The sequence below is a fragment of the Octopus bimaculoides genome, chromosome 7 (genome assembly GCF_046866305.1).
Source record: "Octopus bimaculoides isolate indiv1 chromosome 7, ASM4686630v1, whole genome shotgun sequence".
In the NCBI taxonomy this organism is placed as follows: domain Eukaryota; kingdom Metazoa; phylum Mollusca; class Cephalopoda; order Octopoda; family Octopodidae; genus Octopus; species Octopus bimaculoides.
Genome location: NC_142934.1, coordinates 28,822,742 through 28,850,600, shown reverse-complemented (window position 1 = coordinate 28,850,600; position 27,859 = coordinate 28,822,742). Strand labels below are relative to the sequence as shown.

At 37.6% G+C, this 27,859-nt stretch overlaps 1 protein-coding gene across 3 annotated transcripts in view; it reads right to left on the bottom strand.

Annotated features, from left to right (window-relative positions):
* LOC106868487 (PDZ and LIM domain protein 3) overlaps positions 1-23,137 on the bottom strand; it is a 163,557-nt gene extending 140,420 nt beyond the window's left edge. For all 3 annotated transcript variants that reach the window (XM_089355077.1, XM_089355079.1, XM_089355078.1), the window contains exon 1: positions 22,394-23,137. In XM_089355077.1, coding sequence (XP_089211203.1) covers positions 22,394-22,522 — 129 coding nt within the window. In that variant the 5' untranslated portion in view covers positions 22,523-23,137. The remainder of the gene's footprint in view (positions 1-22,393) is intronic.
* Positions 23,138-27,859: the final 4,722 nt, after the last annotated feature.

Here is a 27,859-nt window from a genome sequence, read left to right as displayed (position 1 = left end):
GGTCAACTTTGCTTTTCATCCTCTCAGGGTCAATAAATTAAGTACCAGTGAAGTACTGGAGTCAATGTGATCAACTAGTCCCCTCCCCCAAATTTCATGCCTTTTGCCTTTAGTATTATTGGTGAACTGGCAGAATTGTTAGCATACTAGGCAAAATGCTTCGCAACATTTTGTCTGGCTTTATGTTCTGAGTTCAAATTCCACCAAGGGATTGATAAAGTGATGTAATCGACTTACCCCCTCCCCTGAACTTGCTGGCCCATTGCCAAAGGATTATTATTATTAGTATTAAGGTGGCAAGCTGGTAGAATCATTAGCACACAAGGCAAAATGCTTAGTAGCATTTCATCTGAATTCAAATTCTGCCAAGATCAACTTTGCCTTTCATCCTTTTGGGGTCAATAAAATAAGTACTAACTTTAAGTGCAGAGGTCAATATAACCGACTTACACACTCCTCTGAAATTGTTGACCTTGTACCAAAATTTAAAACCATTTTTTTTTTCTGACAGTATCATAGAAGTTTTTACTACGTCACCAGGTACACCTCCCTTTTTCTAAGATATGTACAGCGTTAAATTTTAGGGTAAGTTGACCTGTATTAGTAAATTACATCAGCTTAGTGATGGTATAGGGTTTAGCTTGTTGTTTCCAATGCTATTTTAATGTTTTCTTTGTTGTGCAAAGAAAGTACAACAACAGCTATTGTATATCATTTTGTTGGGCGGTGGCTGTTTTGTATGTGTTGTGTGTGTTATAGTGTTAGATATCAGTTATACAGGAATGTGTGTCCTGTCATTTTTGCAGGGAAGTGATCATGCATGGGTTACGTTATTTTATGAAGTGGTTATTGTGTCAGGCGTGTGTAATGAATAGAGGATATCTTGGTTGACTCATGTTATTGAATTTAAAGCGTCTCATACAGGAAGAAAGCTGTACTTAGTAGAGTTACCTTATGGCTCATATATATTTGATCATGTTTTTTTTTTATTATATTTGATTATCATTAGCATGCCTGTTGCTAAGGACAACACTGCCCCCTCACTATTCAATGGTACACCCTCAGATTCAGAAAATACAGTTTACAAAAATTTTCATGCAATACAAATCAGTATCCACCTAGAACATTCTTAAGCACCACCAGGCACCAAAGTCAGGCAATGGGCCTGATTATTATTTTTACTTTCATGCCCCACATCTTGCTTATTTCAATTTCAAGATTTTTATATTTAGATATTTTCCCTACTTTCTTTCAAGTAACATTTTGGTCAGAAGGAGACTCCGATATCTATTAGTGTGCATACATTTTCTTTCTAATTCTTCATTATTATTATACTTGAATGTTACCCATCATGTGATGGGTAATTTTGGAAGTATACTACTGCTACCATGGGTAATATCAGCAAAATGCATGCAATAATTATAACATAAGATACAAAGAAAGTCAGGAGGTATGAGATGAACTTATTTATTCCAATAGTTGATATCCACATGTGTACCACCAGATCAGATAAATCCATATATTGTGCATAAAATTTACAATAATTATAAATTAACTTTAACAAATTTGTTGGTGCTTATATAAAATGATGAAATGAGTAATAATTTTTAAAAGAAAATATTTATTATCTTAAAATTAAATAAAACAAAAACATTCCTGCCATGAGAAACCAGTTTATATTTTCTTTCAGGAATATGAATCTAGGTCTCTACGAGGATGAGCTGAAATCATCATAGGCTTACTATAAAGGATTGAAGCTAAAGTTGTGAAATCTTGCATGCATTAATTTCAACTTGTCTCATTAATAACTGAATTGTTTCTTTCCAGTTAAACTGACTTCTGACTGTTCAAAGAAGGCTTCAGAAGTAACTAGTAACAACTTCTCAAGTCCTTGGTTTCAATGGCGGTTGTGGTGACTATAGCTTTGAAGTGGTTGATCATCTTCGCTATTCTTCTGGTTTGGCCCTATCTGATTATCATCTATTCCTCAAAATGAAAAAAACACTTGGCTGGAAACAAGTATTGCAGTAATGATGATGTCATATCTGCTATCCTGTTGGTTAACAAGATAAAAGCTTCTTCACCAATGGGATCAAAGCACTGCAACACCAATGGAAGAAGTGCGTGTACTGCAAGGGAGACTATACTGAAAAATAAACCTCATCTGGTCATATTCCATGAGAATATATTGGTCAGCCTATGAACTTTTCAGCTGACCCTCATATTATCCAATATGGCCTTCTCTCTGTAAGAAGCTAGGATGTAATATCAAGGATATTTGGATGCTATGTTGAGTAGGGCAAGAGATCAAATGTTGGCACCACCACTGGCTGGTCAAAATAGAGGTGAGTCATGTATGTGTTCCATGTTCAATACAATTCTGCTTTTATTTTGTTTTTCCATGCTAGCATGAGTTGGTAGCTTTTCTCCAGCATAGCATCTAATTGCTGGTGAGCTGCCTTGTTGGAAAGAAAAGATATTGCCATGAAAAAAATTTATGATTTATATATTTCTTAACAACTATGAAATTTGGTGTTCATCAGATATACTTTTATTACATGAAACACCACTGTTTATTATCATTATTACTAGAGTGATTAAGGCAGAGAGCTGGCAGAGTTGTTAGCACATCAAACAAAATGATTAGCATTTCTTCTGGCTCTTTACGTAGTGGGTTCAAATACTGCCAAAGTCAACTTTGCCTTTCATCCTTTTGGGTGTTGATAAAATATAATACCAGTCAAGTATTGAGACCCTCTCACTTAAATTCCAGGACTTGTTCCTATAGTAGAAAGAATTATTATTAGAGTGATTCTGCCAAGAATGACTTTTCCTTTCATTCATTCAGGGTGGATAAAATAAGTACCTGCTGAGCCTGAGGTTGATGTAATTAACTTACCCTATTCCCTTAAAAAATTACTGACCTTGTGCCAATACTAAAAACTGGCATTCCATCAGTTACGACAGTGAGGGATCCAGTTGATCTGATCAAAAGAATAGCCTGCTTGAGAAATTAACGTGCAAGTAGCTGAGCACTCCACAGACACATGTACCTTTGACATAGTTCTCAAGGAGAATCAGGCTGGCTCTTTGAATTACAGGTACAACTCATTTTTGCCAGCTGAGTGGATTGGAGCAACGTGAAATAATGTGTCTTGCTCAAGGACACAATGCCCTGCTAGGAATTGAACTAATGACCTTATGACTGTGAGCTGAATACCCTAACCATTAAGTCATGTGTAATCACTACCAATATTGATTTCAAATTTTGGCACAAGGCCAGCAAGTTTGGGGAGGGGCTAGGTCGGTTAAATCAACCCGTGTTCAACTGGTACTTATTTTATCAACCCTGAAAGGATGAAAAGTAAAGTCAACCTCAGTAGAATTTGAACTCAGAACATAAAGGCAGACAAAATGGTGCTAAGCATTTTTTCCAGCATGCTAAATGATTCTGCCAGCATGCCACCAATATTAGCAAGAATTGTTATTACCTGTCTTATTGTGGGTAACTTTAGAAGTATATTTTTACTACCATATCAGAAAGTATCCTTTCTGCTATACCTGAAATTTGTTGGGTGGGAAGGGTAGTTGATTTCATCGATCTAAGATGCATTTGAATTTAGAATGTAAAGACAGGTGAAATGCTACTAAGCATTTTGCTCAGTGTGCTAACAATTCTGCCAGCTCACTGCCTTTCATTTATACCCTCTCCTCCTCCTCGATCTCTCATTATTCCTTTCTCATTCTGTGTGTGTGTGTGTGTGTAGCATTCCTTTACTCATTGCCTGGTACCAAGCCTAGTATGTGCACTCATCCCGCACCTCCTAAGTTAACCCCCTCTCTATTTCTCTTTTACTCTCCATCTACTCATGAAGTTAAAGCATGACTGGAGAAACAGTTGTATCAGCTATTTTTATAGAGAGATTGCTACTACTATCATCATCATCATCACCACCACCACCATCACCATCATCATCATCATCATTAGCATGCAGATATTACAACATCAAAGACCTAAATATTAAACTTCAGTGTGCCATAACTACAGCCATCCTTTGACTAAAGTTAGGTTCCATTGAACAAATACATGTTTTTCTTACTTTCATTTCAGAATATGAAGAAGTTTTGAAGGTAAGCGATGCCAACCATCTCAATGAACCATTAATTCTGTTGTGTATGACTTTGTTATCTACAATTTTGTCTTCACTGTTAATGCCATGTTCCTACCTTCTCTTTATTTTCAGTTACACAAATAGGCATTTAGTTGCACTATTATGCAGTTTTCAATTGCCTACAAACTTGACCAAAGGACATACATTGACTGCTGATTTTGACACAAGGCCAGCAACTTTGAATGGAGGAGAATAGTCAAAACCATCAACCCCCAATATTTAACTGATATACTTACAAGCATCTATATATACATATACATGTATGCACTAACCCTTTCTTACACACACACATATAGACACATAAAACACATATTTGTATAATCACTTTTGGATTAACATGCATTTGAAGATGGAAAGGAAGCTGCCCTCATGATCGTTAAGTGTAAGATAAGGTATCTGCATGACAAAGCAGTCCATGCATCCTTCTATTTTTATTTGAGAAGGTGGTTCTTTCACATCTAGGTTTATGATGCTATATATGATGAAGCTGTTTATTTGCTTTGTATGTTTTAATGATGTTGAACCTGAAAGTGTATTGTCCTGTTACTTTTCACATTCTTAGTTTTGTGTGCATGTATGTGGATGTTGAGGATTCTTTGGAGGATTTTGTGTAACTAGTCTTAAAAGAAATAAACAATTTTTAAAAAAGAAATGAAGCTCCATCACTGGAATCTAGACATCAATTTTATTAAACTAAACTGTAGGAAATTTCAAATATTTTCAGTTTCACTTATGGAATTTATATTAGATTGCATTTTTACTTCCCTTGAAAACCTTATGTTTTCAAGATTATTATTTAAATACTTAGTACAACCAAGTATGTCAGTAATTACTGTTACACATATACAGTTATAATCTGGGTGGAGAAGTTATGGTTGCAAAGCACTTGTCCATAAATGTCACCTCATTTATTTTTTTTTTAATGAAATGTTTACATTCACTGGGTAACTGATCTTCATAGTAGTACCTAATTTTTGTTTACTGTTCCACACAGCTAGTTAAGGTTTGTTGACATTATCACTTCATAAAGATATTTATAATTAAATTCCACTAATATTTGTTAAGATGAAATATGTGAATGAACTCAATCAAATTTAATCCACATATTTATTAAAGAGTCGTTCTTTCTCAGATATCATTGTGTATTTTACAGTATAGAATCAATCTGAGAGAGAAAAGAGAAACAAAAAAACTCAGTGAATTTGATTCTCTTATCTGTCTCATTTTGGAACTTATAATGTCTAACATTGCTTTATATTAACCCTTTAACATTTAAACTGGTCATATCCAGCCCAAATATTCTACCAGTTTTATGTTCAAATTGGCAAGATCTGGCCTTCCACACCCACCCTACAGTGTCATTCTAATAAAATAAACCATCACATCTTCCAAATCTCAAAGCTTAGAGATAATGCAGGATTAATTCAAAACAATGTGAATAAATAAGCATTACAATTGACAGAGTATTCTGAAGGTAAAGAGTTAAGTACAGACAAAGGTGTATGGTTCAGAAGTTTGCTTTCCAACTCTGTGGTCTCAGGTTTAGTCCCACAGTATAACTTAGGCAATTGTAAACTACTATAATCCCAGGCTGATCATAGCCTTTTAAATAGATGTGATAGATAGAAAATGAAAGAAGTTTGTGTAAGAGTGTGTGCACATACACATACATGTGGCTGTGATAAGAAGCTTGTTTCCAATCACATGGTTCCGGGTTATATATATATACTAGCAGAGATACTCGGCATTGCTCGGGATTAAAATGGCATAGTTTGTATATAATATATTACAGTTATGTTGAAACAGGTGATATGGGAAAGTGCAGCATTGACAACAAAACTTAATTTCCATGCCACCAAAGAAAAGACGTAATCTCTCCAGAAACAAGTATAAAGCAAGGAGCATTGTAGAAAACCGAAAGTGAGAGTCTGAAGAGAGAAGCTAGATGAGATTTTCTCAAGATCAACAAATGCATGTTACAGCACTTAATGCTGGATCATTAAATCAGTGTTTTAATGATTAGACAGAGGTCCAATAGAATAGCTCTCAGAAGCAGACTACATACAAATTCGTTCTTCACAACTCCTGAAGCTGTTTTTAGATATGATCCATCCCATTCTTATGAAAATAATAACTCTGTCCAAACTGGTGTGCTAAACACAAATTGTCTATTCTGTAGAGCTTTAAAATTTTCAAATGAAACAAATGGTATGTGCTGCTCAGGCAGTCGGGTAACATTGCTAGCACTACCAGCTCCTTCTCAACCTCTTATGGATCTTCTAGAAGGCACTTCCATCCAGTCAAAGGATTTTCTGAACAATATCAGACAATACAACTCTGCAAATGACATCATTTGGTGCATCTAAGAAGATAGATAAAGATGAATTTACGCCAAAGTCAAAGTTCAAGGGCAAGCCTATCACCTCATTGGTTCCACAAATGAACAACCACAGCTCCTCCAAACTTACTTTATGAGTGATGTAGGACAACAAACTCAAAGGAGGTGTCAACATTTCAGATGACGGGCTGTGTTAGACACAGCGCCAACTGCTACAAAAGAGATTATATCCACTGACAGCTTTTTGGTGCATTCAAAAATCACATAAACCCCACAGGTGAGGGCCTGAAATGCTCCAAACAAACACTTAGCATGTTGCTTAGTCGAATTAGCCATGTGGTTAGGAGGAAACTTCTTACCACACAGCCTGTATGGATTAAGGTACATACTTTTAATTAAAATTGATTTCTGTGAAGATCATCATCATCATCATTTTAACATTCACTTTTCTATATTTACATGGATCAGATAGCATTTGTCAAGGCAGATTTTCTACATCTGGACACCCTCCTTGTCACCAATCCTCACTTGTTTCCAAGTAAGATATGTTCCCATGACTGGACATGTTTTCGAAGAAGATTGGAAATGATTGCATGTTCTGTTTGTATCATGATGACACTTATTTAAAACTAATATATGATATCAAAACAAGGAAATACTAGCACACACATATACACAAACATACATATATTCCACAGCTACTGCCACCCACCAATCAATAGGATAGAGTAGTCATTATCTCCCCTATAGTAAGACACTTGTGCTTGTCCCCCTATCATATTTTGGCCTCTCAACACCAGGCATAATGCCACCTGCTCTTCTCAAATACTTCCTTCCCCACTTAATCAAGGTAGCTTCTTCATTGTCTTGCAAGATACTTTTTACTTAACAACTTTACTAGTGCAGATGGCATGAAAATAGCATGCACTACATACTGAAATGTGCTCGATATTAGGAAGGGCATCCAGCCATAGAAACCATACCAAAGCTGACTTTGAAGCTTGACACAGCCCTGTCACTTGCTGGATCCTGTCAAAGCATTCAACAAAGGCTCTGCCCCCAATAATCTTAGGATTTGATTTCTTTCCTCAGGATGTGAATGTATTCATTTTTGTGAATTTTATGATTTATTCTAAGTGATGCAGATCACCTCTGGTTTCATTGGACTGCAAATTTTAAAAATCTCACTGAGAAATACTGCACTTAATAAACTGATATACTATTCAGAGAAGATTTATGTTAGACTCATTGGAACCTAAAAGTAAATAAAAATTCGTTCTTATTAACCATATATAACATTTTGATTATAAAGGTGAATTTTTTGTCCTAACCCACTTTTGGTTTTGTGACATAGACATCTCATAAATCTTCCACAAAAATTTCCCATTAATTCATATTCCATACACAGGCTTAATAATGACAAAATCATCTTACTAATTCTTGATGGTTTGTTTTTTAAATTACTTGAAGCAACAGTAGTGTGTCTTGGGCTAGTATTTTAGTCTCTGGCACACAATATTTTCTAAGCAGAGCAACCATATATCTCCTCTACAGCAAGATACCTGTTCCTGTCCCTCTATCATTCTTTAGCCTCTCACTATCTAGCATATAGCCAGCTCCCTCTCTAATACACTGTCACTTAGTTGAGGAGTTTTGTTGATCATGTGAGTTACTTGGTAACCTGACTAGTACAGCCAGTACTACAAAAAATGCACCAAGTACTCTCTCTAAAGTGGTTAGCATTAAGAAGAATATCCAGCCATAGAAACCATGCCAAAACAGACATCGGAGTTCAATGCAGTCCTCTAGCTTGTCAGATCCTGTAGAACCATTCCGCCTATGCCAGTATGGAAGGCAGACTTTAGATGATGACGACGACGACAAAAATGATGATTAAACAATTAGAATTCCTACAAAACTATTCGCAACCCACAGCACCAAGAACAAATATAATATTTTCTGATACTTTTTCATTTCCATATTGATTCTTTGGAAGGCAGAGAGTTGGTAGAATCATTACAGCATCAGAAAAAATGCTTTGCAGTCTTTGTTCTGGCACTATACTCTCAGTTCAAATCCCACCAAAGTCAACTTTACCTGTCATCCTTTCAGGATTGATAAAATTGATAAAATAAAGTATCAGTCAACTGCTAGGGGAAAGGGATTAATGTAATTGACTTGCTCCCTCCCCTCAAAATTGCTGGCTTTGTACTTAAATTAGAAAGGATTGTAAATTAGTCAATGAGCAAATGAGTTAATATTCGAGGCAGCAACTGATGGGCTGGAAGAGGTCTCAATACAGGTCTCGCATCAGATGGCTGGACATGATTGGGGAAAATCTCCAGAGGCTCAACATCACCTTGGAAGTTGCAGAGGGACTGGCACGGGAGAGCACTGGAGGACCTGGTCAGCTCTACACATGATGACGCATCTGAGATCACTAACTTGGAATGACCCCAGCCCAATCAAATAAGAGCATGAAGCCAAGCTAAGCCAAATGAGTAAATATACAAATGGAACCTATTCTTTTACTTGTTTCAGTCATTTGACTGCGGCCATGCTGGAGCACCACCTTTAGTCGAGCAAATTTACCCCAGGACTTATTCTTTTTAAGCCTAGTACTTATTCTTTGGGTCTCTTTTGCCGAACCGCTAAGTTAAGGGGACGCAAACACACCATCATCGGTTGTCAAGCGATGATGGGGGGACAAACACAGACACACAAACATATATATATATACATATATACAACGGGCTTCTTTCAGTTTCCGTCTACCAAATCCACTCACAAGGCTTTGGTCTGCCCGAGGCTATAGTAGAAGACACTTGCCTAAGGTGCCATGCAGTGGGACTGAACCCGGAACCATGTGGTTCGTAAGCAAGCTACTTACCACACAGCCACAGAGATCACATTTGAAATTCTACTACATTATTATCAACCACTGTTCACTAATTGACAACAAATCACAATATTAAGGCTTCTCTTCACACCAACCAGTCACTATATAATTGCTCCCATCTTCATCTAACCTGCTATTTGCTTATGCATTTACTCATGAAACAAAAATAATAGCTCATAAACCTATCAATGGGTTTATTTATCAGTCCAAACATTCATATTGACATTAACCATTATCTTGTTTTAATTCCTCCCCTCAGGTGATGGCTACCTGCATGACAAAAAGTTCAGTTAATATGTCCTCATTCTCTAGCAGAACAAATGTATATTTGTCTTCTTTTTATACTAACCAAAGGTTAAAGAATATGAACAGCTCAACATTACTTTGGTTAACAGATCTTCCATTTGTTTGTTCACATAGCGAGTGTGTGGGCTATGCTAGCGTGATAATATGGTATCAGTTCACTGTATGACATTCGTCTCAACCAGGTAGGAACCAATACCATAAGGCTGTGATTTAGCAAATGTGTTTTGAACGCTTATAAGTCATAGACATCATGTAGAAATGTCTTTCTTGACTTCCACATTTTATCCTTTATTGTGTTTTGAACAGTGGGTGGCTCATAGATAAAATTAGTGGGGGGTGCTGCTTCAGTAAATTTTTAGCTGTTATTTTAATATTGTGCAAAAGGAAACAAACATATAAAAAAAATATTTATGTATAAACTTCATCGGTTCGCATTTTAGCCACTGCCAAGTTGTGTGTTTAATCTGTTCACTGAACACCGCTGCAAATTACCCCTTATTTTTCAAAAATCCCTCCATAATCACAAAATAAAAGGGGAGGATCTGCCCTATTTTTCAAATCCTGGCAGCAACACTGAAGCTGGAAGCAGGATAATAATCTAATCCTACACTTTATCACATTCAAGAATATAAACACGTTTTTAAGCACAACACATGCGGAGTCAAAAAGAAACACTACCTTTCACCGACACTGCATGAATGACAATACTTTCTTGCCCTAGCGTGAAGCTTCCTATCTCAGACATGTGAGCATGGGCACAACAGCCAAACACCGCGTCGCTGGAACTGTGAAGCGCATAGTTCTACACAAGGATTTTTGTATTATTTCATAAACTAGGGGATGGCTACTGACATTAAGCTTAAGGATTGTATAATGTACAAGTATAAAGAAAGAACTGCAGAAAAAAAAAGGACTCATTATATTGAATGTTATCGATAATATCGAGTGGAAATAGGGAGTGCTGCAGTTCTGTAGTGCCCATACACGAGCCGCGACTGGTTTTGAATATATTGAACGAAAATATACGTTCATCCTGAAGGAAAAGCCCTATTGCGAGAGAGAGAGAGATGTATGTATGCGTGTTTGCGTGTGTGTGAACGGGTTATAAGGCAGATAATAGTAATAATAATTTCTTATTTATTGGCCATAAGAGCCTCGAAAACATTTAAGACAATACAAAGACAAAAGGTAGTGGGAATTACACACAGAAAAATGAGACATGTAGCCCAAGATACTCTATATTTACATACACGCATACACATTGAAAGAAACAAACAAACATCTAGACATGTCCACGCAATTAAATACACACACAAACAATGACTGCGTGTGTATTCGTGCGGTTCAAAAAGTTACATGTCGAGGCATTTGAGTATGAATAATAAAAAAGAAAAAAAAAACAGAAAGGAAGGAGTCAAAATAAAAAAAAAGAAGAGAAGTAATCTTTGTTGTCTAAAAAAGGAAATGCGAGTATTAAAAGCAGTGATGGTGGGGATGACGAAAGATATTCGTGAAATGTGTTAAAGAAGGGGGCCTTCACATTACTTCACCATCACCGTCACAATAAACACAGTATTATAAGATATTAAAAGGAGATGGGATGTTGGTTGGCTTCGAAGTTTGAGAGGGACAAAGAATGATGATAATACAGGTATTTGTAAAGGTAGGGGACTGCATGATGGATGGTGGTGGTGTTGGGGTGAGTGAGTGAGAAGGCGAGGGTAAACATCAAACCTCGAAAAGAGTAAGAAGAGAAAAAAAAAACAGGTCAGGTATGAAGTTATGAATGAAATGTAGAGCGGGAAATTGTCAAGAAGGAAATAGTTGCTCTGATATTTAACTGACATTGCTTTAATTTTCTTACGAAGTATTGATTTACAAATACTATGCTGATACACACGAGTGTGTATGCGTGTAATATATATATATATATATATATATATATATATATATATATATATATATACTATTAATAATCGGCTGAAGTAACAGTGACTCAAGTAACGAGAGTTTCGTGCGTTGGTCAACACACGAAACTCGGCCTTTAAGTCACACTAACTTCTACCAATTATTAATGTACTAATGTGTGTGAGTTTGGTCGAAAAAACAGAAGTAGAACTCAGTCTATGAATATATGTATTATTTTTAATTAGCAGGTTACAAAATGATGCAGGATATATATATATATATATATATATATATATATATATATATATATATATATATATATAAATTTATTAATAAGGGTAGAAATTGATATTAATCAATTAAAACCAGTGGTCTAGCATATTAAAAAAATCCGAAGATTAAAATTATATTACATACAAAAATAAGAGGAATGATCTGCAAAAGTGGACTCCTATATGATAGAAATAGATGCCGAATCATCTAACCACGAAAAATATGTTCTCAGTAAAAATTTAGCGACACAACAGACTGTAAAAGGGCAAGACAAATGAAAAAATACTAAATAAAAAAACGATTAACCTACGTACCATGGTTTCACCTGTTAAAATTTACATAAGTAAATATCTGCAGGGTCATCAGCGTAGTCTGTCGATTTATAAAATATAATTTCCAGAACTAGACACAAGACGTCCACTCGAAAGAGAGCACGTGTAGAGTTCTACAATTTACATTCAGTGTATCCTTTCAAATGTCTTCAATCTGGCGCGCTAAGTCCGGAAATAACTCTGCAGTTAATAAATTTTTGCAGCTAATTTCACTAATACATTCACTTCTGTTCATACCCGTATGACTAAAAACAGTCAGAAAAAGATGAAAGCAACTAATCTATTAACAAAATGAAAGTAAACTGACCGGAAGTGATGACAATGAACTCTCGTAATTTCATGTAAGTAATTTACGTAACACAACCAATGAGCATGAGCAACCTGTTTTCGGGAAGCGAGCTACACTAGTAAAAAATAGTGTCTCATTTGGCGTGCCATATAGAAATTCCCCTTAGTTCTGTTAATTAACTCGACTCCGTCGGTCACGAATGACCACGGGTGCACCTAAGAGGTTCCCCTCTGGGGTACAAGTCTGGGCGGAAAATCGCCTCACCGGCGAACGCACAACATAGGGTTGTTTTTTATGGAAGACCAGCAGTCGCCCATGAATACCAGCCTCCCCTCTCCACGCCACAGATGTTATCCAAGGGAAAGGCAAAAGCCGATGCAGCTTGGCACCAATGACATCGCAACTTATTTCAACAGCTGAGTGAACTGGAGCAACGTGAAATAAAGTATCTTGCTCAAGAACACAACATACACCCCGGTCCAGGATTCGAACTCAAAACCTCACGGTGGTAAGCTCGACGCTCTAACCACTGAGCCATGCGCCTTCACTCTGTTAATTAACATTAAGGGATTCCACTAGTTCGCTTTTTGAAGTTTTAGGATGTCACTGTCATCACTTCGGGTCAACTTAATTTCATCTTTTAAAATCCCTAAACAGCATGTTAATCTGACTTCATTCAGCAAATCACTTATTGGAATTCATATGACGTTAATTACATAAATATGATTGCTTGGATCAATGTATGTAACTATATATTGTATTAGTAACCTTTAAATACATGAAGAACACTTGCAACTGAATAAATATACATTTCTGTTTAGAAATAGTTCTTTAGTTAATATTTCGTTGATGTTAAGGCGGCGAGCTGGCAGAATCGTTAGTCCGCTGGGTGAAAAGCTTAACGGAATTTCGTCAGTCTTTACGATCTGAGTTCAAATTCTGCCGCGGTCGACTTTGCCTTTCATCATATACCTAATGAAAAAGAGGTTTTGTAGAGGAACTGTATGATTTTGTGCATGTAAATACACTGCTGTGGCAGTATAGTAAAATGATGTAACCATAGATTTATCATAAACTACCGTGTATCAATTCTATCTTCTTTCAGATCAACTGTACTGGTTATATTTTACGTAGGAGAATTTAAAGTATGTAAAACTCGTATTTTTGGCTATTATGTTTTGTATTATTGCGATTTGCCACTAGGGTTGTGCACCACCGCTATGATTTTGTTGTCATCCATTCATTTTGGCTAGCTGATAACCGGATGCAAGTTTAATGTTCTTTTCACCTAGAAACGAGGCTGCTAGGTAGCTGAAACAATTTTTTTCTGCTAAGTATAGTCTTATCAGAGTATTCTTGCTCATTTTCATGATTCTGATATTTTAATTTTTTTGCTGTAGATTTTTGAATAAATAAGTGTCGAGGTTACAAAGAAAATGGAGAAAACTGAGTATCGTGCTGTCATGAAGTACCTTCATTTGAAAGGCATGACTCCATCAGAAATCCATGAAGATATGGTGAGAACCTTAACAAACAATGCTCCTTCATATGCAACAGTCAAATGCTGGGTAAATGAATTCCAGCGTGGCAGGGAGAGTGTGGAAGATGATCCCAGACCAGGGAGACCTGTAACTGCAACCATCGAGGACAACATTGACCTTGCTCTTGGTATGATAATGCAAGATCGTCGAATATTATGTCTTCAGATAGCCGAGAGACTGGGCATCTCAACTGAAAGAGCAGACAACATTGTGACAAAAGAACTTGGGTTCTCAAAGGTTTCTGCAAGGTGGGTCCCTTGCCTTCTGACTCCTGAACAGAAACGCACCAGGTGCACTTTGTCCACGAGCAATCTGGAACTGTTTAAAGCCAATGAAGAGAATTTTCTTGCTCGTTTCATTACTATGGACGAAAGTTGGGTCCATCACTACCAGCCTGAAATCAAAGAACAATCAAAGCAGTGGAAGCACACATCTTCTCCTATCCCAAAGAAGGCCAGGGTCATTTCTTCAGCTAGCACGGTCATGGCGTCAGTTTTTTTGGATTCTCAAGGTGTCTTGCTGATCGATTACCTTGAAAAGGGTCACACCGTGACAGGGCTGTATTATTCTCAGCCACTGAAACGCCTCCGAGAAGCAATCAAAGAAAAAAAGCCGGGAATGCTCACCAGAGGAGTCTTTTTTCATCACGACAATGCTCCAGCCCACCTCAGTGGTTGCCATGGCAACAATTCGTGATTGTGGATACGAACTTGTTCCCCTTCCGCCTTATTCGCCAGACTTAGCCCCCTCTGACTTTCATCTATTCCCCAAAATGAAAAAAGCCCTGGCTGGTCGCCATTTTGCCAGTGACAATGACGTCATAGTCACTGTCGGAAATTTCTTGGAGTCTCAAACAAAAAAGTTCCTCTACGCCAAGATACTGGCGCTTCGGTACCGCTGGAGAAAGTGTTCAGCCATCAAGGGGGACTATGTTGAAAAATAAATCATCAGAAGTCTTGTACTATGTTTTGTTTTTTTTGAGGCTCAAGACCATTATAAAAATCGGCCTGCCGCTTTCCTTTGACCAGGAAAGACAAGTAGTTTTTCTCAGTCTGATGGCAATGGCGAAGGAAGTTTTATGATGAACCCGACTGAAAGGACTAAAGACAGTTTCTTCATCAATTTTTTCATGTTCCACTTGAAAGAAGAATTATGGATGAAGAGGGAAATACTACTTCCCTGCTAATTTATTGAAAAGTGAGTAAAAGCGGTGAGCATTGCCCATGTGAATAGAACTTAACATTTGCCTCTAATCCAGGAAATGAGAGTTGAGAGCAAGGCACGTAGTCTTAGTAACGGAGGTAATCTTGGATTTGTGGGATTCCTTGATTGGTTCTGGGTGGAGGTCTCCTTCCCTGGGGATTTTAGCACACAGTTTATAACCGTGTATACAATTTTCGGATCTTTTTTAAAACGGGGGCCACATTTTTCATTAATGTTTTACGTAGTGTTTTTGGTACCGAAAGACTTTCAAACTTCGTATACTTATCTATTTTGTGTTATAGAACAGAAAAATATTTTTGTATTCGAATTTATTTCATGTAAAAAATTGTCTTATTTCGATAATTTCAACCAATCACTGACAAGTATTCAGTTGTTTACATTTACTCCTTTGGCTGATTAAGCCATAGCTTCGTTTTATTTGCTTTTTTCATTTTAAATTTGCTTTTTTCATTTTCTTTTTTTTTCTTCGTTTTATTTGCTTTTTTCTTTTTAAATTTGCTGTTTTACCCTAACCCTAACCCTATCACCGATAGAATTGTTTCAGAATCGTTCGTTTATGTAGTCGGCACTTAATGTATATCGGCTTGATGGACGTCAGTGATTGGTTGAAATTACAGAAATACAACTTTAACATGGAATAACTTAGGGATTTCTTTTTTTTTTTAAGAAGACTAAGAGAAAAAGATGTTTTATATGACACATTCTACCAGTGTTCCAAGTTTCAAAGTGTTTCGTTAATGAAAAATGTGGCCCCTGTTTTAAAAAAGATCCCAATTTTCTCCATTTCTCTTCAGTTTTTTTAAAAATCCGATTTTGATATAAACCTTCACACGTTTTTATAACCTATCGTGTCATGTCCCATCATATGTAGCCCATGTAGCATTTTGCGGTTTATTGCCTCTTTAAATTCTGAGATCAAATCCCGCCGAGGCCAACTTTTGTCTTTCTTCTTTCCGGGATCGATAAAATGAGATACTAGTCAAGTACTAAGATCGACTGGCACTCTGCCCTCAAAATTACTGGCCTTGTGCTCAAATCAGAAACTATTATTTTAAAATCGGTGAGTTGGCTAACTCGTCAGATCAGCGGGAAAACGGTTTTCAGGATTTCTTCCGACTCTTTACATTCTAAGTTCAAATCCCATCAAGTTCAATATTGCCTTTTCATCATTCCGGTTTCGATAAAATAGAAGTCGGCCTAACTTACTCCCTCAAAATTACTGACATACCTAAAATTAGAGACCATTTTATTATTATTATTATTATTATTATTATTATCACCAGCAAGAAGGCGGCGAGCTGGCAGAATCATTAGAACGCCTGTCGTTACGTTCTGAGTTCAAGTTCCACCGAGGTCGACTTTGCCTTTCATCCTTTGGGGAACGGTAAAATAAGTACCAATCAAGTACTGGATCGATGTAATCAACTATCCTCCCCCCTCCCAACTTCAGGCCTTGTGCCTATAGCAGAAAGGATTATTATCGCCAGCATGTCTTTGTGGTAAGTTTACTTCCCAACCAAATGGTTCGAGGTTCAGTCCTACTATAGCCTTGAATTGATTAACCAAAGCTTTTGGAGGGGATTTGGTAGATGGAAACTGAAAGAAACCCGTGTGCGTTTATGATAGTGAGGAGGATGTGTTTGTCGCCTGTCGCCCCTTGACAACCGGTGTTGGTTTGTTTATGTCCCTGTAACTTAGCTGTTCCGCAAAATAAATCGGTAAAGTACCAGACTTCAAAAAAAATACAATAAGCGATTGATTTGTTCGACTAAAAATCAAACCTTCAAGGCGATACGCCCGCAACGAAAATTTTTCCACGAGAGTTCCAGACCCTAGTAATGAACTCATTTGTATACAGGCAATCAGAGCCAATCAGAGCAGAGTCACCTTTATCCTTTCTTCCTTCCTAGTCAGCACCGTTCGATGTTGTTGTTGTTGTTATTATTATTATTATTATTATTCAGGTCACTGCCTGGAATCGAACTCGGAATCTTGGGAGCCCGCGCTCTTAACGACTACGCCATATGCCCGAGTTCGATTCCAGGCAGTGACCTGAATAATAATAATAATAATAATAATAATAATAATAATAATAATAATAATAATAATAACAACAACAATATCGAAAAAATACCTTAGGAATGAGAACCCAGGTTCGAAATTTCCCCAAGACACCTGATGAAGGCTGGAGGGTATATCAGCCGAAACGTTGTGTTAACAACAAGATGAGGACAAATATCCGTCAACTGTAAATAATGTAAACGATTATAATACTATTTCTTCCTTCTTGGTGTTGATCCTTCGACGTTCACTGGTTACTCCGACGTTGGCACAATAATACACTTGCCCAAACTGGATTGGTGGAATTATTTCATTTTTTCCAGAAAAATATTTTTAAAAAGTTATAGAGTTTTAAAATTTGATCATTTTCACTCAGTCAGAAAACAGGATTTGGAAGCTGTCATTTTGTGTATGACAAAATAGCACGTGTCAATATTTGTAAACACGTGTTATATCTCCAGTAATTTTCTTTCATGTAAATAAATCTTTTTTAGCTGTTATTTTTATCACGAAAGTTCTCTGGTAATTTTCTTTCGTGTAAATAAATGCTTATGTTAATTTAAAAGAGAAAAACATGAATGTGTCTGTGGCTTACGATTGACTAAAATTACCAAAATTTTCAACCTTTAATTACTAATAACTATTTATTTATTGATTTAGAGCAAACATTACTTTCACGTCATTAAGTAGCCTATAAGAGTGTATCATTAAACTGAATATGAACAGAAAATTGACGCTGGCAACCAAACAAAAAAGACACCCCAAAATAGTCACGAAAATGTACTATTATATTATTAGTAGTAAATTATATTTACGGAGATATACTTGCATAGCAGGTGATTTGATCTGAGATCGTGTGTTGAAACAAAAACAATTGCAGAGTGGAAAGTGTTTATAAGCCATTTAAAAAAACACACAAAAAGCGTTACATTCACTTCAACATTTAAATTTAATTTGTCTCAAGATATTTTCGTCGCTTTGAAACCGCGACCTGTTGACTGACAAAATTTCGGGTTACATAATAGGTCTATTTATTATAACTAGCTGGATCCGTGAAAAATTCACGGAAAATATTTTTTTAAATAAGCATTTTCAGAATGTTGACGACAAAATATGCAGTCACGCATAAAATGACAGCTTCCAAATCTTGTTTCCCGACTAGGTGAAACTGATCAAACTTTAAAGCTCTATAACTTTTTTAAAACTCCACCAATCCAGTTTGGGCAAGTGTATTTTTGTGCCAACGTCGGAGTAACCAGTGAACATCGAAGAATCAACACCAAGAAGGAAGAAATATTATTTACATATATTTATTCGTTTGTCCGACAGGTAGTTAGAGACAGTAGTACTTGTAGTGATAGCGAATTTTTTTTTCGATAGTGACAAAAAGGTTGTTGTCTGCTAATAGAGAGGGAAGGAGTAATGAATGCACGGTGCTGACTAGGAAGGAAAAAAGGATAAAGGTGACTGCTCTGATTGGCTGTATACAAATGAATTTTTTACTGGTGTCTGTAATTCTCGTGGAAAAAAATTTCGCACCCCGGCATGGCTTCAGTCTAATGATTGAAACAAGTAAAAGATAAAAGATGAGAGACTGCGTGACCGAACACAAAGTCTTAGGTTTCACTTGAAACTAGATACCCTGAGAAGGTACAGCTCAACATTAAATTAATGTGAGAGCAACGTGTTTCGGATCAGGACGCCCACAACAGTTGAATTTTCTCCGTTTTTGACGGAGATATTTCCAATTTTTTCTTCACGAAGTGGAGGAGGGGAGTATCTTTCTATGAATAAAAGTTTTCAAAACTTGATTTTTTTATTTTTGAAAAACATCAATACTTGTGACAAAGAAACAAGAAAAAGTGGTCGTTGGATGTACTAGAAACAACAACCAAATCTTCCTTAAATCACACACCTTTTCGTCTGGAAATATTTTAATTTAATTTTTTTTTTTTTTTTCTACCGAAAGGCTTCTCCCATAGTTTTTAAGTGTGTAGTGCCAAAAAAAATTGGCCAAAATCAAAGGTGGGGGGTTAAAAAATCCTTTTACATTTTCATAAAAAGATGCCTCTCTCTACTACCCCCCCCCCCCCCATCATTCCCATGGCTGTGGTGAAAAAAAATTGAGAAAATCCCCGTCAAAACGGAGAAAACCCAACTTATGTGGACGTTCTGATCCGAAACTCCACCGGCGTATCACTGAGTGCTTTACTTCCTTTTCGCTAAAATCGTTCCATATTCAGCTGGTATTCCTAAAATAACTGTAAGAGTCGCATTTCACTTTCGTTAATTCCCCAAGACTCGGATAATTTTCAGCATAACGCTTAAAACTGTGTACAGTGGTTTTCTCTTCGAAATCTGATGCATGCTTAGGACTAGAGTGTTTATAAAATATATCATTTGAGGATTAGAAAAATTTTCCCTTCCTATTTTATTTTCCGGAAGAATTGTAATCTACGATACTTTAAAACATTATTCACACTCACACAAAAGTGCTCGTGCTCGAAATAATGGTCAGGGAGAAAAATATCATTTATATACCACCTCTCTTCTCTCTCTCTCCCTCTCTCCACGCATACATATACACACATAAACGATATACCCACGTGTGTGTGTGCGTGTAAGTGAGAAAGAGAAAGTGAGTAAAGGAATGCGTGGGAGTGAATTTTACAAATTGTTGAAGTACGTGTTTTTTTTTACATAGGTAGGGAGAGATGAGATTTCTTCGCAGACATAAATGCATCATACATGCAAGGACGCACACACATACACAGACAAAACATATTAGGTTTGGTAGAACTGGAGAAATACAATTCAATACACGAGTATAGATATTATTTTTATTAGTTTTAGTTACTTTTAATTTTGAACTTTCTGCCGATTAAAAATTTTAAAAAGCATGTATGATTGTGTGTGTGTGTGTGTGTTTACATATGCACGGAGGAAAGCGCGTGGCTTAATAGTTAGTGTTGCACCTACGATCGCAAGATCGTAATTTCGATTCCTGAACCGGACGATGCGTTGTTCTTGAGCAAAACACTTCATTTCAGGTTGCTCTAGTCCATCCAACAGTAAACTGTAAGCCTGCGACAGACTGGCGTTTCGGTTAGAGGGAATGTTAGTCTGCTTGCCGTCATTCGAAAGCTACAGCAATGCGAGGAAGTGCATTGTGACCAGCAGTGTATAACAACATCCGAGCATATGGCCCGCATGTGGGTTGGAAACTCAGAAAATTTAGAAAACTTTAGTGTTTTAATGTACTATACTAGTTCAGGACTAGTAAGTAGCTCACCAGGTATTCGGCACACGGTCAAAAAGTCGGGGCTCCATTTCCTAAACTGGGGAGCGCTTTATGTCCTTGAGCAAAGCATTTTATTTTACGTTGCTCCAGTTTACTCAGCTGTAAATGTAACCCTGTCTCCCTTCAGCTGCTACATACTGGATGCTTTACAGGATGAGGGGCCCGAGAAGGTGTCTGTATCTGCTCACAACTACATAGGCCCAATAGCAATTATCACGTTACCAAACCGTCACTCGCTGGCGGTACTGCGTGTGCCCATCTATGTTTTAAAAGAATTTCAATAGTTATAAATACGTTTGAGACTGTCCCAATGACCTGAGATATATGCTATGGCTCTTTACGTTCTGAGTCAAGATGAAGATTGATTTTCATCCTTCGACTACACCCTCCTCTAAAAATCTGCTAGCCTTATGCCTAAATTAGAAATTCAGTATATTGTGGATCGAAAATGGTTAAAAATTGTTTTTCTTCAACGGTTCGAAATGAGTTAAGTAAATTGAGCCCTGCAAGTTAATTGTATGGAAGCCTGTCGGAGTAACTTGCTAAAGCAGTCTCTTGATTTCGCATCAACATTTAGCTCTTGGATGTCTTTAGCAAAATAGAGTGTTAGGGTCAGGTTTCTCTTCTGAAACAACCTTTCACCAAGTTGTCGTGGAGGCACAGAAAATAGTCAGAAGCGTTATACATTTCATCCTTTGCATATATCCTAAAAAGAATTAAATAAATAAACAACGGTACGCTAAAATTTACTATTATAGTAGTTGCTGTTAAAATCTGTGATTTCTCCCTACACTTTCCAGTATTTATTTAAATTGGATATGACACAAACTACATGTCAATCAGATGGTGTAGTTGTCCTTACTTCGTCGACATGAGGGGGTAGGGTAATAATAACCCGCTTTTCATCCATCGGAGTACTAAGTACGAGATCGATATTTATGAAGTATACAAGATAAATTGTGCAAGAAGACGGAGACTCGACCAGCCGTCTGCACAATTTCCAGTAATACTAACACACACACACACACACAGAGTAAAGAGCAGAGAGGGGCCAAGCGGGTCAGTTGTGAGGACTTGGGATTTTGAGAAATGAGATTTACAGCCCTCGTTAAAGAATTATCTTTTAAAAAATTGTTCTTGCACTTTTAACCTGTTCTGTTACTCTTAAGTACACCATACACACTCCACGTATACATACCCTTCACTAATACATAACTCGCGCATATTCAACATTGATTATTAATAAAGCACAAATGAACAAATACAAATGGGGGCCTACATTTACATCTGGCTAGGGCCTACTACAAGCTTAGCACGGTCACCCTTCCCATGCATGCATGCATGTATGTATGTGCGTGATGAATATTGCAGTGAGACAAGTCCACAATCCGGTTTTAATTCCAAACAAGTTTGGTAAATAAATCTTTATATAACCGCTTGTGTGTGCGCGCGCACACACACACACACATGCACATAAATACATAGGTATATATATGCAACATACGTACATATGTTAGTATATATACATATATGTGTGTGTGTATTGTTGCATATGTGCGTGCAAGTTTATCACATTATTCATTTATGTTTGAATGAAGTTAGGTGTATGAATGTATGTAAGAATGACTAAATGGAAACAGAAAGTTAGAAAAAATGGATTTTAAAAGAATTAAAATATGGAAGGTAGACCAAAAGATAATTTTAGTAATAATAATAATATTTTTTAAAGAAAAAGTATTATGAACTCACAGATTGGATGGAGAGCGGTGTACTGAAATCAATTCCGCCTTGGAGTCGGAACCCCCAGGATATACCTCCATCTGCCCTTTTTAGGGAGATATTAAGGGTTCCAGCTTGTGCGTAGACTGTGTTATCCATTCCGGTTTAAAAGGACAGCCAACAATAAACTCAATAACAATAAAAGAGATCGCGAAAATAGTTTGAATTTCTCTGTATATATATATATATGTATGAGAGCTTAAAACTAAAAAATTATATTTGTTTTTCCCCCAAACAGAAGGAAAGGAAGGAAAAAGAGATTCGAAATTAAAATTATAGTGAAGCTCTTAGAAAAAATAACTTAATGACGACGAAAGCTTGATGTGTCCGTGAAGGAGGCGATCTGCTATGCTTTTCCTTTGAAAACCAGCAGCCAAGAAGCAAAAGCAAGCAACTTTTGTTTAATTTATTTGTTTGTTTGTTGTGTTGTAATATCGCTTTCTTTTGTTTTGATTTCTTCTTTCTTTCTTTCTCTTAGGAATGGTTGGTTGGCTGGTGATCGGCGAGCTTGTTTTTACAGAAAAGTTTCTAAATCTGCCTAACTATAACAGAAGGTGTATATAAATGTGTGTGTGTGTGTGTGTGTGTATGTATTACTGGGCTTATAAACCAAGTTCGGTGGAAAACAAATACACGCATATACCACCCTCAACTAGTTGTTGCGTGCGTTCATACTAGTTGGTGGGTGACGTCATTAAAAGAAAAAGGAAAACTGAAAGAGAAAGAAAGAAGAAAGGAATGTATGTGCGTGTTTATGTCTGTCTGTATTATTTATGTAATTATGTGTACATGCCTGTGTGTTTTCTAGCCCTCCTTTGTACAGGTTGCTGATTAAAGGACTTTATAAACCAGATGCATTTCGTTGTTATAGTTTTGTAATAGAGGCCGACTTTGGGAAGAGAGTTAACTTGACGTGAGGGTAAGACAGTGGCTGGGATTGAGAATTAATTAAAATTAGAAACTGTCTAATCCCTTTATTATTATATTTTGTTGTGTTTGTTGTTTATTGTTACAGTTTAACACGTCGAAAGAGGTCAGTAATAAGAGAAAGCAAATATTGTTTTTTGTTTTCTATTTTTACACGAATAAACTACATACACGACAGGAAAATTCTCACACCATACGATTGATTTTGTTGGAAATTTAAACACTCATACAATCACACACACGTATACACCAGAGATAAATATCAGTTTGTCATATGGAATAAACACATACATACACGCACGCACGCACACACACAGACACACACACACATACATATGATTCCGAGCTTGTTAGGCAGAGGTTGATAAACCGTGGCGGGAGGGTGATAGTGAGGATGAGCTCTCATTGCTTAAAAATATTCCTCGTGAGATGCGTTTCAGATAACCCCTGGCAACCAAGTCCAACTCATGCCTTCTCGTGCGGCTTAACATTCAAGCCCGGCGGACTGTCCCTACTGACATGAGAAGAGGCATAGGCAGGTTCTGGTGCCTTCAAAGTAGTACTCCGGATAGATGAAACTTCTCAATCTAGGAGGGCAATCCATCTAAGAGAAGGCATACTGACATTAAACCTCCACCTCCTGTGGCTGCACCTGCTTAAAGGAAAGGCTATGAGAGTAAACTTTGGGGGATAAATCCAGTGCCGGTGTCCCTAAGACAGCTCAATGCGATATCCAACTTCATTCTAGCAACTACTGCATCCCCCACTAGTACCAAGTCCTATTGGCTCCAGCCCATCCCTCACTAGTACCAAGTCCTATTGGCTCCAGCCCATCCCTTGGACACCACCGGTGGCAGCAGAGAGGGGAAACATGCTGCATGGCCAACTGCTGATCTCCCATAAAACCCTGCCGAGGCCTGCGCCCTGGAATGAACACTCCAGTGTCATTTCACCATGATGGCAAAATATGAAAAGCAGCAGTCCACCAGTTATAAGCCTGCATATGATTGGCATGGGAGCAAAGTGTCAGGGGCTCCTTTCAACAGAGGGAGAGGCCATTGTGCTTCACTGGACAGCTACTGCCTGCCTCAAGCTAGGCAACCCCCCAACCAGTTTAGGTACTGTCCCATCACAGCCTGCTTACTCCACTGGGTGCATGAGGCTTGGGGACATTAATATACTGAATCAGGGACTATAAACACTGTACCAAAAAAAAAAAGCATTAAACAAACTAAATGTAAGAAACAAGCATTTAGACTTGGATATTGAAACATATGGACCATGACAACTGGTCTGTCAGAAGATGTTCAAAAGATCAACGACACATGCAAGACAATAGTGATCAACAATGAACTGCTATGACTTTGAGTGGACATTGCAGCACTCCAGGAAACATGACTCCCAGATTTGGAGACCCTTCATGAAAGAGAATATACCTTTTTTCTGGCAGGGTAAAGGTATAGATGAAGCCAGAGAGCATGGTGTCAGCTTTGCCATGAGGAATTCGCTGCTGAAGTTTGTGGAACTCAGCAGCTACGGTCCAGAGACGGTCTCACTCTAATTGCACACTTCAGATGGGCCTGCTAACCTTGTCAGTGCTTATGCCCCAATCCTCTATTCCACACAAAACAACAAGGATAAGTTTTATGGTCAACTCTCAAAGAAAATTCAGGGGAACCCGAGGGAGAACAGCTGGTGTTACTTGGCAATTTCAATGCCAGAGTGGGGACCAATCACAACTCCTGGACAGCATGTCTGGGATGGTACAGGTTTGGCAACATGAATGAAATGGTTGCTTCAGCTCTGTATGTCTCATGGGTCATGTGTCACCTACATCTACTTCTGGGTCAAAGCTCAACACAGGGTTTCCTAGCATCATTCTCACTTAGGACACTGGCACCAGCTAGATCTGATCCTCACAAGGTGCAACCACCTGAGGAACAAGCTCCTAACTCAATCCTTTCAGAGTGCTAACTGTGACACAGACCACTCCCTAGTTTGCTACAATTTCAAACTCCAATAAAAAATGATGCCCTGCACCAAGCCTCCAGGTAAGCAGTGTATCAATGTTACTGCAACCCAGTAGTCAACCAAGGCAGATGCATTCCTCAAGTCACTGGAGGACACCCACCCTACAGGCCCACTAGAAGGTAATGTTCAGAAGACGTGAGATTATCTCAGGGACACCGTTGAGGCACTATACTGAGGGAATGGGCAGGGGGAAGAATGACACAAGACTGGTTTGAGGCAAATGCAAAGGAGCTCAATGTGCCCATGGAGGAGAACTGCATTGCCCTGTTGAAATACAAACACCAACCCACCAAGGCAATGCTGCAAGCATTGAGAACAGTAAAGAACAACATGCAGAAGACAGCAAAAGGCTGTACAAATAACTACTGGTTACAACTATGCAAAAGCATCCAGCTGTTGCTTGACATGGGTAACATTCACAAAATACAATAAGGCATCAAGAAAGCCCAACCCAAAGAAAGAAAGCTCCACTCAAATGTATAACAGGGGAGATCATCAAGAGCAGTTGGAGAGATGGGTGGAACGTTACTCCAAACTCTACACCAAGAAAAACAACATCTTGGACAGTACACTAGACACTGTGGAACATCTACCCATCATGGAGGAGCTGGACACATTGTTAACTGCTAAAGGACTGAGTAGAGCCATTGATGGCTTGGCTATTGAGGAGACATCCCACCAGAGGTCATTCTCACTGTTAAGCATCATTGGGAAGGTCTTTGCATGTGTGGCCCTGAACAGACTACAGAAAATCACTGAGAGGGTATATCTCAGTGTGGTTTCAGGTCTAAATGCTCCACCATCAACATGATCTCTCTCAGAAGAAGAGCCATCAAGCTGAATGACACCTTTCATATCTGCATGAAACAAGTAGACCATCCTGAGAAGTCTTGGAAGATAGCCAATCTTGGCAAGGAATTTGAACAGGTTGTCACTACTAACTAAGTTGAAAGCCTTCATTGAGGTCAGTGAAGGTGATGGTGAGGGGTTGCCTTTGCTCTCAGCATTTCTTCTCAAACCGTTCTGTGTTCAAATTCTGCCGAGGTTGATTTTGCCTTTCATCCGTTTGAGGTTGATAAATTAAGTACTAGTTGAACACTGGAGTCAATGTAATTGACTAGACCTCTCTCCACAAATTTCAGGCTTTGTGCCTTTAGTAGAAAGGATTGTTATTATTATATATATGTGTAAGGTGGTGAGCTAGCAGAACCATTAGCATGTTAGGCAAAATGCTTAGTGATATTTCGTGTCTTTATATTCTGAGTTCAAATTCCACTAAGATCAACTTTGCCTATCATCCTTTCAGGGTCAATAAAATAAGTACCAGTCAGGTATTGGGATCATATATTCAACTTAGCCCTCCCCACAAAAACTAGTATCCTTGTGCTAAAATTCGAAACCATTATTATATATATGTGTGTGTGTGCATGTGTGTCTTTTTATTTAATAATATTCTTTCTAGAAGAAAGCAGTCAGTTTCTAATGAAGAAACATCATTGGAATTTGGATAACCGTAGTGATAATTGTTATAGTTTGAACTTCAAGAAAATCTTGCATATTTTTATTGTTTCACTTACAAATTGTAACTATAAAGTTTATGGTAGCCAGACTCTTTCTTTGCTTGAAAATACCTTCTTCAAATTATGACTTATACATCTACTAACTTAATTGGGTGTGCCACTGGTTGAATGTAAATTTATAATCAGGGTAGAGGATTTGCAGATTTCAATGCAGTTGTCCATAGGTAATCTCTGTCTCACTGATTTTGGAAGAGTTCACATCTGCAGGATAACTTAATCTTTATTACATTACTTTTCTGTCCCAAGTAACTATGTCAGGCTGGTTAGGTTTTGCATAAGGTAGAAGTTTCGACGAGAATGTTCAACCAATATTCCTCATAATGATATATGCAGAGGTGTTGTTTATATTTATCTCTGGCAATCTTTTCTGTGGGAAGTGTATATTGTCTTATATATGTCAGTATTCATATATATGTACAAGTATATACAATGAGCTTCTTTCAGTTTCCATTTACTAAATCCACTCAAAAGGCTTTGGTTGGCCCAGGATTATAGTAGACAACATTTGCCCAAGATGCATGCCAGAACCCAAGATGACATGGTTGGGAACCAAGCTTCTTGACGACACAACCGTGCCTATACCGATGTATATCTGTGTGTGTGTGTATGTATATATATAATGTTGACTGAAGCTGGTGCATTATGTAAAGGTTATCTTACAAAACTACAAAAAATATGCATAGTAAATGCATTCAAAATATCATATATACATATGTATATGATGATGGCGATGGATTCTCTCGCTGTAAACAACAAATGAGGGTTCAGTAAAATAACGTGGTAATCATGTTCTATGGACATGAATGTGTCTCTTGGACTAAAGGGAACAAGTCAAGGGCTCATTTTGCTCAAGTGCTTGTGAATCATTTACTATGTGTTTTCTCGAGTGGACAGCAAG